Genomic DNA, 13330 nt, shown 5'->3' with positions numbered 1-13330 from the left:
ATTGTTGATGATCCTTCTCAGGTAGCTAACAAACTAAATGAATATTTTGCATCGACATTCACACATGAGGAGTTATTCAGCGAGGGGGAATGCCAGAGGTGTATTCAACTCTGGCAGTAAGCTAGAGAATCTTGTAATAACTGAGAGTAAAGTGGAGGAGAAATTGTTGAAGATAAATACAAGAACGGCACCTGGGGTGGATGGGATCTATCCAGTTATATTAAAGGATGAAGCAAAGGAAGTAAGCAAACCTTTAGCCATAATTATGAGAGCTTCCTTGGACTCAGGGGAAGTACCCATGGACTGGAGATGTGCAAATGTGACCCAAATTCACAAAGAAGGATCAAAGGGCGACACAAGTAATTATAGACCTGTTAATTTAACTCTGTTCCTGGAACATTTATGGAGGCACTGGTTAAAGAAGCACTGCAGGATCATCTAGACAAGACTTCAGTCATAGCTCAGACAAATAGCATGGTTTTGTTAAGGGGAAGTCTTTCCTGACCAATTTGATTGGATACTATGATGCAGTCTGCAGGGAATAACTTTGATATTATATATTTGGATCTTAGAAAGGCTTTTGATACTGTTGCACATGGAAGATTAGCATTAGTAGAGGCATTTGATGCAAGAAAGCAAGCTTATGCAGTATCAGCCAAAAAAAAAAAAATAAATAAAAATAAATAAATAAAAAATAACCATTTCCACTTCACCCCTCTGTTCGTTCAAAATACCTGTCCAGCTGAGCCTTAAACTTATTTAGGCTATCAACTTCCACAACAAGGGATGGAAGTCTATTCCAGCAACCAACCACCCGCTGGCTAAAGGCAAATTTCCTCACGTCTATCCTCAATTTGAATTTATGCCCTCTCAGGTGATTATTCTGAGCAAGAGGAAGAATCCCATCAGCATTGAGCATGCTCAAACCATTCAAGGCTTTATACACCTCTATCAGATTACCTCGCCTGTTCTTAGTCTCCAGACACTGTAATTTGCAAAATGTAAGCCTTTCTTCGTAAAAGCACCCCTTTGTTCCATCTACTAATCTTGTTGCGCTTCTCTGTACTCGTTCCAGCATGTCTACATCCTTCGTGAAATGAGGCCTCCAGACCTGTATACAGTACTCTAGGTGCGGTCTGACCATTGCCTTATACAAGGGAATAATCACCTCCTTATCCCTGCTAGAAAAATTCCAATATATCATTGACAATACACCATGAGCTACTCTTGCAGCACATCTGCACTACTCAGAAAACTTCATATCTGCTTCAAAACTTCATAAACTTCATATTTGTGCAGATTGCTGCACAAATTGGAGCAGTGTGGCATTGGAGTCAAATTGCTGCTATGGATAAAGGGGTGGTTGAGGGGGAGAAGACAGAGAGTGGTAATCAATGGACACTACTCATCGTGGACTAACGTTATTAGTGCAGTGCCTCAGGGTTCAGTATTGTGTCCATTATTGTTTTCTGTATTTATAAATGATATTGATGATGTTATATCAAGCTTAATGTCCAAGTTTGCAGACGATACGAAGGTTGGCAGGGTTGTCAAGGACACTAATGACACTATGCTACTGCAACAGGATCTGGAAGGGTTGAGCAGATGGGCTAAGAGGTGGCAAGTGAAGTTTAACATTGACAAATGTAAAGTACTACATATGGGAAACAGCAACCCCAGAGCAACGTATCAACTCTGTGGGACTACACTGACAATGGTAGAGAATGAAAGGGACCTGGTGGTGGTGGTGGTGGTGGTGGTTGTGCAGGCGGATATGAAGTTCTCTGAGCAGTTCAGACGGGCTGCAAGAGTAGCTCATGGTGTATTGTCGATGATATATAGGAATTTTTCTAGCAGGGATAAGGAAGTGATTATTCCCTTGTATAAGGCAATGGTCAGACCACACCTAGAGTACTGTATACAGGTCTGGCGGCCTCATTTCAAGAAGGATGTAGAGATGCTGGAACGAGTACAGAGAAGGGCAACAAGATTAGTGAATGGAACAAAGGGGTGCTGTTACGAAGAAAGGCTTAAGTTTTGAAAATTACAGTGTCTGGAGACTAGGCACCGGCGAGGTGATCTGATAGAGGTGTATAAACCCTTGAATTGTTTGAGCATGCTCAATGCTGATGGGATTCTTCCTCTTGCTCAGAATAATCACCTGAGAGGGCATAAATACAAATTGAGAAAAGACATATGTAGGATAGATGTGAGGAAATTTGCATTTAGCCAGCGAGTGGTTGGTTGGTGGAATAGACTTCCATCACTTGTCATGGAAGTTGACAGCCTAAATAAGTTTAAGCCTCAGCTGGACAGGTATTTCGAATGAACAGAGGGGTGAAGTGGAAGTGGTTATTTTTTATTTATTTATTTTTTTTTTTGGCTGATGCTGCATAAGCTTGCTTTCTTGCATCAAATGCCTCTACTAATGCTAATGCCACCAGCCAACATCCATTTACTGTCCAACTTCAAACTCACAGAACCAACTTTTCATCTTCCTCATTTATTCATTCAACTGCTGTTTTATGGAACCTTCCTTCATACGTATATCCTGAAAATTACAGCCTACAGAAGTTCAAGTCCAATGTCAACAAATATCTTCTCAACCTCCAACGCTAGCACAGTACTAAGTACTGTAGGTTCTAATACCTCTCGTAAAAAAAAAAAAAAAAAAAAAAAAAATCTTTTGACTTGCAAATTTAGCATTAGCATTAGTAGAGGCATTTGATGCAAGAAAGCAAGCTTATGCAGCATCAGCCAAAAAAAAAAAAAAAAAACCCACTTCCACTTCACCCCTCTGTTCATTCAAAATACCTGTCCAGCTGAGCCTTAAACTTATTTAGGCTATCAACCTCCACCACAAGGGATGGAAGTCTGTTCCACCAACCAACCAACCACCCACTGGCTAAAGGCAAATTTCCACACGTCTATCCTACATCTGTCTTTCCTCAATTTGAATTTATGCCCTCTCAGGTGATTTTTCTGAGCTAGAGGAAGAATCTCATCAGCATTGAGCATGCTTAAACCATTCAAGGCTTTATAGACACCTCTATCAGATCACCTCGCTGGTGCCTAGTCTCCAGATACTGCAATTTGCAAAACTTAAGCCTTTCTTCGTAAGAGCACCCCTTTGTTCCATTCACTAATCTTGTTGCCCTTCTCTGTACTCGTTCCAGCAGCTCTACATCCTTCTTGAAATGAGGCCTCCAGACCTGTATACAGTACTCTAGGTGTGGCCTGACCATCGCCTTATACAATGGAATAATCACCTCCTTATCCCTGCTGGAAAAATTCCTGTATATCATTGACAATACTCCATGAGCTACTCTTTTTCCGCCCGTCTGCACTGCTCAGAGAACTTCATATCTGCCTGCACAACCACCCCCAAGTCCCTTTCATTCTCTACCACTGTCAGTGTAGTACCACAGAGTTGATACGTTGCTCTGGGGTTGCTGTTTCCCATGTGTAGTACTTTACATTTGTCAATGTTAAACTTCATTTGCCACCTCTCAGCCCATCTGCTCAACCTTTCCAGATCCTATTGCAGCAGAGTATCAGTAGTGTCCTTGACAACCCTGCCAACCTTTGCATCGTCTGCAAACTTGGACATTACGCCCGATATACCATCATCAATATCATTTATAAATACAGAAAACAATAATGGACCCAACACTGAGCCCTGAGGGACTCCACTAATAACATCAGTCCACGATGAGCAGTGTCCATTGATTACCACTCTCTGTCTTCTCCCCCTCAACCACCCCTTTATCCATAGCAGCAATTTGCCTCCAATGTCACACTGCTCCAATTTGTGTAGCAGTCTTCCATGTGCAACAGTATCAAAAGCCTTTCTGAGATCCAAGTATATAATATCAAAGTTATTCCCTGCATCCAGTTCTTTTGTGACTGCATCATAGTATCCAATCAAGTTGGTCAGGCAAGACTTCCCCTTAACAAAACCATGCTGTGTCTGAGCTATAACTGAAGTCTTGTCTAAATGATCCTGCAGTGCTTCTTTAACCAGTGCCTCCATTAATTTTCCTGGAACAGAAGTTAAGCTCACAGGTCTATAATTACTTGTGTCAGCCTTTGATCCTCCTTTGTGAATTGGCGTCACATTTGCACATTTCCAGTCTATGGGTACCTCCCCTGAGTCCAAGGAAGCTCTCATAATTATGGCTAAGGGTTTGCTTACTTCCTTTGCTGCCTCCTTTAATATAACTGGATAGATCCCATCCACCCCGGGTGCCTTTCTTGTGTTTATCTTCAATAATTTCTCCTCCACTTTACTCCCAGTTATTTCAAGATTCTGTAGCTTACTGCTAGAGTTGAATACACCTCTGGCATTCCCCTCGCTGAATAACTCCTCATGTGTGAATGTCGATGCAAAATATTCATTTAGTTTGTTAGCTACCTGAGCAGGATCATCAACGCTTGAACCATCAATATCAAGTGGACCAATCTGATTCATCGCCTTCCTTCTAGAGTTTACATAAGTAAAGAACTCTTTGCTGTTTTTCTTTGCATCCCTTGCCAAGGATTTCTCGTAATCTGCCTTCGCCTGCCTAACCTCCTTTGTAACTTGGTTGCATATCAACTTGTATCTATCATAGGCTTCTGTGTCATGTGTTAATTTGTATGTATCCCATGCATTTTTCTTCTCTGCCATATGCCTCATTAGTTCATCTGACATCCATTTTGGCCTAAACCTTGAACAATATTTCTTAGTTGGTATGTAAAGCCTAGTAGCTTCCAAGATAAGTTCTTTGAATGCTTCCCATTTTGAATATGCTGTTGGTAACATCATCAGTTGGTCCCACTGTATAGAATTTAAATACTGTCTCAGTCCATCGTAGTCGCCTTTACGGAAGCAATAACCCTTCCCTTTACCCCTAATGGTAGTTACCTCTTTGAGTAAATCCCACTTCAGCACACTGTGATCACTGCCACCTAGTGGTTCATTTATTGCAGATTCTTAATGCATGAAGAATCACTGCTGATAATCAAATCAAGAGTATTACTCCCTCTAGTTGCCTCCCGAACATGCTGATGTAGAAAACAATCATCCAATAAATCCACAAAAGCCCTGCTAGTGTGTGAGTAACCAGCCCCCAAATTCCAGTCAATATCTGGGAAATTAAAATCTCCCATTATAAGACACTCTGATTTACTGGCCCACTCTATTTCCCTGTACAGTTGCTTATTATACTCATCAGAGTCATTAGGCCTATAGCACACTCCTACTCTCAATTTTGATCTCCCAATGTTTATGTCACACCAAACTGACTCCACACTGCACTGTCCAGCGATGTCGACTGGCTTCACTTCCTTGGTTTTTATGTGTTTCTTAACTAATAGCATAACCCCTCCCCCCTTCCTATCCTGTCTATCCTTTCTGTAGACGTTGTACTCCCCAAATTGCAGTTCTGCATCCCTTATATCTGTGTGACACCACGTCTCTGATATCCCAACAATATCTGCCTTCGATGTTTTGAGCAATACCTCAAATTCATCAAATTTATTTACTAAACTCCTAGCATTGGTGTACACGCAAGTATACCTGCACCTGTTTCTATTCTTAGCTACCCTAACACAACCCATGTGTTTACTTGTACCGCAATAGCTCCCAGCAGTCTCTGAAATACCATGCATCTTGTTTTTCAGGCTTCTGCTCATTCTAATAGAAGCAGTGCAAGAATCTCTTTCACCTCTGACAGTGGCTACTGTCAATCTATTGGTCTTTGTCTCCCCCCAAGCTAGCAGTTTTCCGACCCACCTAACACTGCCTCGATAGCATCAGCAAATATTCTTGCACCCTTTCTATTTAAGTTTAATAGAAACCCTTTCTATTTGGTTTAAGGTAAGTTTATGATTCTACCATGGGCAACCAAATTGCTGCAGGAGATACCAACCTCTGCCCATAGAGAGAGAGAGAGACCCTATTGTGCCAGACAAACGTACCATTACCAAAGGTAATGATAGATTTGTGTGGAACAATAGATTCCAAGGCTGAAGATGATTTTCAAAGATTTCACTAGTTAACCTATCTGACAATCCTGCCATAAGTTTGTGTTCGACCATCCATGACGAAACTCATTTTCATTCTTTTATACCTCAGCAACTAGTACAACTCCATACATTAATGCCAAATTCTTGTAGACAGGAACTTAAAAATGATATTGATAAGGTATATCGGGCTTAGTATCGAAGTTTGTAGATGATAGAAAGTTCGGTAGGGTTGTGAATGACAGTAATGGCACTGTGCTACTGCAACAGGATTTAGAAAATTTGGGCAGATTGGCTGAGAAGTGGCAACTGAAGTTTAACCTTGACAAATGCAAAGTACTGTACATGGGTAGAAGTAACCCCAGAGGAATGTACCAACTGTGTGGTACTACACTTAGGGTGGCAGAAAATGAAAAAGACCTGGTTTTTCTGAAGACCAAGTTTTCTGAGCAATGCAGACAGGTTGCCAGAGCAAGTTATGGGGTATTGTCAATTACATACAAGAATTTTGCTAGCAGGGAAAAAGGTGGTGATTATGCCTTTCTATAAGGCAATGATCAGACCATGCCTTGAATGCTGTGTACAGGTCTGGAGGCTTCATTTTAGGAAGGATGTATAGTTTCTTGAATGAGTACAGAGAAGGGCAACAAGATTGGTGAGGGGAATGAATTGGTTCTCTTATCAAGAAAGGCTTAAGTTCTGCAAATTGCAGTGGCTGGAGGCTAGGCACCTATGAAGTGATCTGATTGAGTTGTATAAGGCCTTGAATCAGTTGAGCAGGCCCAGTTCTGATCGGATTCTTCCTCTTGCTCAGATTACTAACTTGAGGGGGCATTCATTCAAATTGAGGACAGAGTTATAGAACACATGTGTGGAAATTCGCCTTTAGCCAGCAGGTAGTTGATTGCTGGAACAAACTTCCATCTGTCGTGGAAGTTTGATAGCTTAAATAAATTCATGGAAGAACTGGACAAACATTTAGAGGAATTGGATATGTGAAATGGGTTTTTTTTTTTGGCTCATTTTACATAAGCTCATACGCTTGCTTTCTTGCATCACATGCCTCTATTACTATTACTAATGGCTTCAAATTTATGATTTCTAGCTGTCAGAGAAAATCCAGTTGTTAGAAAAACTGACTAGCCACCTAATTTCATTGTATGAGGGACCTGATTAATCCCTTTGATCAATCAGCACCCTCACAGGTCCTTCCGAAAGGAAATGTGCTCAAACAAACCTGTTTTTGTGTAACACTATCAAATAGTATATGAGGTTATTAAATAAATAGGTTTCTGGAACGCTTATTAAAGATTACACTTCCTAGATTGTTGAAATTGGTTTTACTTTAGATGAACTTAAAGTAATGTTTAAATTTTTGCCTTCTTCTTTACTTTCTTCTTATTATTTTTTTTCAATTTGCAAAGATATATGTTTTTTTGACAGAAAAGTACTAGGGACTATGAACTCGGAACACATTTAGAATTTAAATTGAAATATTTTAAAATCAGCTAAACTTTGAAATGTGCAATTCTTCTTGTAAGTTAATTTCTTCCTTTTATTTTTAAATAGGTTTATGAAGCTATAATTGAAGATAAAGGCAAGAACATTGTTTATCTCAGACTGTCCAGGCAGTGTGTTAAGGAACTTAACCTTAAGCCCCATAAAGATCTCCTAGTTGAGGTATGTTTGACTGTTTCTCTTGTTGTGCTTTCATATTTCTTTTGGATAAAAATTGGTAATTAAAAAATTATTGGCACTCTGGAATAATGAGCCACATTAATGCCTGATGGAACTAGTAGTCAGTTTAAGACATTGCCATTACATTCTCCTGTGTAGCCAATGTATTTTATATTCATGTTGTTGTCTAAATGGTAGAAGGAAGTAAGAGACTTGCTGCCTGAGGGAAGAAAAGAAGGAAAATCTACTGTGTGAGTTTTATCTCATAGTTACTATTAAGACAGCAAAATTTTGAATTTCCTCAGTCTTGCATCTTGTTCCAGTTATTAGTAATTACTGGCTAAAATGAAACTTCCTGCAATCTAGTTATTAATTCTCCCCGTTAGTTTGAATTTATATTCCCTACTTCTGATACCACGAAAATTTTACCTTCATTCAGTTTTCAGTCCGCACTTGAAACTTTATAAACTTCCATCAGATCCTTATTAAGGTACTTATTTACCAGTTAACTCCACATAATTGAAAGTCTTTACATGGGCACCCTTTATCTGTTTGCATCAGGTTTTATTGAAAATGTTTCTGGACATTTTCAATAAGGATCAGTGCCATTATTTTAGTGTTGTCATCATACCTGGGCACAGTATTCCAAGTATAGTCTCACAACTTCCTTTCATAAAGAAATTATAACTTCTCTATCCCGAATTCAATACATTGGGCTCTACCATCTTGGATTTCGAGCATGTAGCCAACTCCTCAAAAGTTTCTCTGCTAGTTTCTATTCTTTTACAGGATAAAAGGTTCACCATGAAATTCAGCTTTTGTCTCATCTGATGCCTGTTCCTTCAGACTTTCAACTAAGTTTGCTTTTAGTATTTTTTGTTGGGTTTGTTATATTGCTGTAACACAAGCAAACATGGTGTTACAGCAATATAATAATACAGAATATCACTAGACAGAAATTACTACTTGGTTTTTGTCTAGTGATATTCTCCCCAAACTCTTCCTTTTAGATATTGTTATTTGATATAGTGATTATTTTGATTTATAGACTTTAATTTATAGCTATATTTTTAATGCCAATATACCTTGTAATTTTAGCAATTGTAATGCTATACATTGTACACACTACATTCCCTGTTTTGTTCCCTTTCTGTCTAAATACTATAACTCACAATATCATCAACAGAAGTCTACACTATGCCTAAAGCCAGATTCCTTGTTGAATAATCCACTCAATTGAGCCATTTCTAGTATTGTGTCATGCAAATTTGACGATATGCCAGGTTAACTTGTTGTGTCATGTTTGATAACAAACTACTCTTCTATCCTCATATTGAACATTTAGCAAAAAAAATAAATTATGTAGCTATTATCTCCAGAATCAGTAGATCCAACTGGGGACTCAAAAAAGAAAACACTCTCACTAATTTTTAAAGCAATATTCATTCCAGTTATAACTTATGGGGCTGGGATTTGGCATGCTAGAGCAACAGTAGTAAGGAATTGCATACAAAGAAACAATTTACTGGTTATAATTGCTTGCTGTATGGTTAATACCACCTGCCCTGCAATTCTTGGCAGACCCCCCCCCCCCAGAGTTGGAAATAGTATTTTGACGTCTCAATTGTAGACTCAGAAAAGCCAAGCTCACCAAAAAATCTGAGCATTATTACCTTTGATCTTGCAGTTGATTCCAAACAGAATTGCCACAGAGCAGAGTTGCCAAACTGATGGCAAGAAAACTGGGATTAGTCCACAAAGGGTGAGGTGACAAGTAGATTCATAACCAGTCCTATGATGTCTCCCAGATCACTTCAATGGTTTGCCACTGGACTGTATATGACCTTCCTATTAAGTGATCTTGGTCTGACTGATGATCCATACTGCACCTACAGTGCATCTAAACTTTGGAGACACGTATTATGTGTCCAATCTATAATGTCCAAAGAATCATACTTAGTTCTAGGTTTGGTCCTCTCCTGGTACCTGCTGTAACCTGCAGGTGAGTGTGTGAAGTAACTGTATGTGTGAGTGTGTAGGAGCATGAATGTCTCTTGTGCTTGAGTCCTGACTGTCTCTGCATGTTCCTATTTGTGGGGGAAATTCCCTCTATTGTATAAGCTGCAGTGACTAATTCTACCCTGGGTCGTTGCCTGGGCCCTTGTGTTGATAATTATAATTACTGGCTAGGCAGTAAATTTAATGTATGGTGAATCTCTTCTACTAGATAATTTCACTCTAGTTCCCTCTTCTGCAGCCTGGTGTTACTGGGGAAGGGGTTTGCCTAAAGTAGTATATATTATTTACATGTTGTCTCATCATGAGGAGACTCCTTAGTGCCCTCATTTGCCAGCCAACCTTGGAGGGGAGGGAGCCATGTTGCCATCTTCTTTTCTCAACATCTATGTTTCTTGGGAACTAGTAGTATATTCCTGGCATATTGATGATTTTCCAGCTCCCCACAAGTGCTGTCTAAATTATTTCAACCCTCCTCTCTACTGCTTCCGAGGGCTTCCTCTGATCTATGTTGATTCGTGGCTTCATGTATGTCTCACATAAACCCAGAAGAGGGGTTTGGTCATCTTTTTAGACTCCAGAGGTTCCATATATTAATGTATGGTTATACGGGATGGCTGTCTTTGCCTGTCTTGTTCAGTATGTACCGGTGAACTTCCAAAACATATAAGGATAAACCCCACCCTTGACTAAATCCAAATTCAGAAATAAGCCCCTACTCCCTCTCTACACACTCTGATCTCTGGTTTCCTTGTGTCCCTGTGACTTCCCTGGCAAATGAAGTTGTTTATGTTTTGAGCAGCTGCGTACGTGCGTGCGTGCGTGTGTGTGTCTCAGCCCTTGGTTGGGCTGAGGAAGCCCCTCACCTTGGGAAGACCCAAAGTGTGGCTGTTGTATCTATGCATCCTTAGCCTAATCAGAAAAAAAGTGTGTAGTCTATTTTAATCTACATTGTTCTGGCTTTTACAGAGTGTTTTTTTTTTTTTTCACAAAAGATCATTGCAGAGTTGGGCGGAATCCCGAGGGCCATAAGACCTTTAACACTATACAGTGGGGCCTCAACATCTGATGGTAATTTGTTCCCAAAAACACATTGTGTTTTGAAAATATTGTTGTTGTTGTTGTTGTTATATGGTTTTTAGGAGCATTAGCAACTAAGGCCATATTGCTCTGGGGATATGCGGTGGTCATTTCCTGACCTTTCCACATCCTCCGTATTTGGTGGTCACGGGCTCAAACCCTGGTCTAATCAAGAAGTGTGTGCTACGCACTGCTACTCCTGACCACCTGGCTATGGAGGCACGAAAATATTGTAAGTGGAAACCAATAATACATTGATTTCCTGTAATTCGTTCGAAACCCTTACCAGGTGATCTTAATAATACATAAGATAGGTATTTCTTACATGTTATACTTGATTTTTACATTAAAAATGAGTGTTTTATGAAGATTATTTAATAAATTGTTATAAAATAATTTAAAATGAAAAACAAACAATATATTAGCATTTACCTTAGACTTGAAGTGCAGGGCTGATGAAATTAATGTGGTGTAGTGGTGGTCAGATAGATAGATCAGGTGTCTTTTCAGTCTTTTGTGTTTTGCTGCTACTGGAAAAGAAACTGTCCAAAGTGCACTGTTTTTTACAACTTTTTTGTAGTCACATGAAGTAAGAAATAACTTTGTCTTCCATTTTGCACATCACGAGTTCATTGTTTTCAACGTTAGGATGTTTTTTTAACCACTTCTCTTAAATGCTCCTAACAAAAAATGAGTCTTCAACTCTTAAGCTGACACTTTTTGGGTGTCCTCTCCAGAGTCACTCTTTGTAATTTTCTCCAACTCTTGTAGCTCCTCTGTCATTAGCTCATGCCCATGAGCGTCAATAGGGTCCTCCATCTTTGTCAACCAACAGACCCATTAATTTATCAAGAGTGACAATATCATTTGCTAAAGCACCATCATCTTCAAATCAGTCAAAGTTATGGATGATTAAAGGCCAGATGGTTTTCCAGGCTGAATTTCAGCATCCTGGTGGAAACATCATTCCAAAACTTACGATCAGCCTCACACAATTCAGGATGTTGACTTCAGCCTCCAAAAATCTTTGATGGTGACAGCATTTTCACCAGTGGTTGCTGCAAAGCAACAAACATTTTCTTAGTATTTTCTTGAAGTTTGCACTCGCTTGCTGGTCTATTGGTTGAAGAAGAGTGAGGTTGGGTGGCAAAAATTTGATTTAAACAAAGTCAAATTGTGCCTCAAGAGATTGAACAAAGTCAGGATCATGGCCTGGCACATTATCTAGCAGAGCAGTGCCTTCAGAATAAGCTTATTTTTCCCAAGATAACTCTTCACTGAAGGACTGAAAACTTCAAGTGACCATTCATTGAAGACATATCTTGTAACCCAGGCCGTTTTGTTACTGGAGCAAAATACTCCCAGCATGTCTTCATTGACTTTTTGTGGTTTAAATACTCTTGGGGGGGGGGGGATGTTAGAGTGATACACCAGAAATGCTTCAGCTTAAAATCTCCAGAGCATTGGCACCCAACTGAGAGTGAGCCTATCTTTCTTAGGCTTATGCTCAAGTAAACTAACCTCATCCTTAGTGATGTATGTTCTCCTGGGCATTCGCTTCCAGGAGAGGCTGGGCTGTCAACATAAAAAACTTGCTGGGAAAGATAACCCTCCTGATACAGAAAATCTTGGAATTCAATTTTAAAGGTCCTCAGCTGCTTCTTTATCAGCACTGGATGCCTCTTTTTGCCTTTCAACACTTTTGGTATTTGCCCTGTTTTTAAGTGCTTGAACCAGCCTCTGCTGGCTTTAAAGTCTTCAAAGTGCACAACTCTGCCACTGGTTGATGGAGCTTTAAGTTTCAGATTTCATAGATCTGCTTAGCATGTTTGCAGGTAAACTGTCTAGTCACCCTTCATCTGCTTTTCCCTAAACCATATTAACAAAAGCCTTTCCATTTCCACAATAAAGTCTCTTCCCTTATGCACTGATGTGGAATCATCACTAACTTTAATGCTCTTGAGAATATCCTTTTGTTTAACTATGCTTTAGGAACCATGGTTATTTAATTTAAATTTATTTTATTAATAAATTCAAAATAACTACAGTTAAATTACTGTAATTATAATTAACAAAAATACACCCTGCTTACACACTTGTTCAGTGTGTAAGCAGAATGTGTGTACACTCTGCTTACACACTGAACAAATGTGTAAGCAGAAGATAAAGAATAACATGCAGGAACATTGTGTTGAATAATAACAAAGACACTAATTGGTTGAGAACAATCATATGAGTGATGTTCGGCATGCCATGATCTGAAAATTTCCACCCATGCATTGTTCCAGCTATATTGGAAAGCCATCAGTTCCTGCAAATATCATCAGTCTTTAAAATAAAAGATCTTATGGAAGGTAAATCAACTGAGGATATCGATTTTATTGGAAATTGAGGCCCCACTGTACAGTTAAATAAATCATTGGTAAGACATCATGGGCCCTTCCTTCTCTCCTGTCTACCTGTATTGTAACCCTCAAATCCTTTCTTCCTCTACTGTTATTAAATCACCATAAGTGCATAAATTATTTTAGTATGTTATATCTGAAGTGTA

The 13330-nt window shown here is 39.3% G+C and overlaps 1 protein-coding gene across 1 annotated transcript in view; it reads left to right on the top strand.

Annotated features, from left to right (window-relative positions):
• Window positions 1-13330, top strand: part of Helz (Helicase with zinc finger) — a 509821-nt gene that overhangs the window by 220047 nt on the left and 276444 nt on the right. Inside the window, exon 7 of the mRNA XM_090378353.1 lies at window positions 7576-7686. Within this exon, the coding sequence (XP_090234479.1) occupies window positions 7576-7686 (111 nt within the window). The remainder of the gene's footprint in view (window positions 1-7575; window positions 7687-13330) is intronic.

This window comes from Mastigoproctus giganteus, chromosome 7, assembly GCF_048544385.1.
Source record: "Mastigoproctus giganteus isolate SK-2022 chromosome 7, ASM4854438v1, whole genome shotgun sequence".
In the NCBI taxonomy this organism is placed as follows: Eukaryota; Metazoa; Arthropoda; class Arachnida; order Uropygi; family Thelyphonidae; genus Mastigoproctus; species Mastigoproctus giganteus.
The sequence above is the reverse complement of the archived record's forward strand: the minus strand, read 5'-3'. Positions and strand labels throughout refer to the sequence as shown.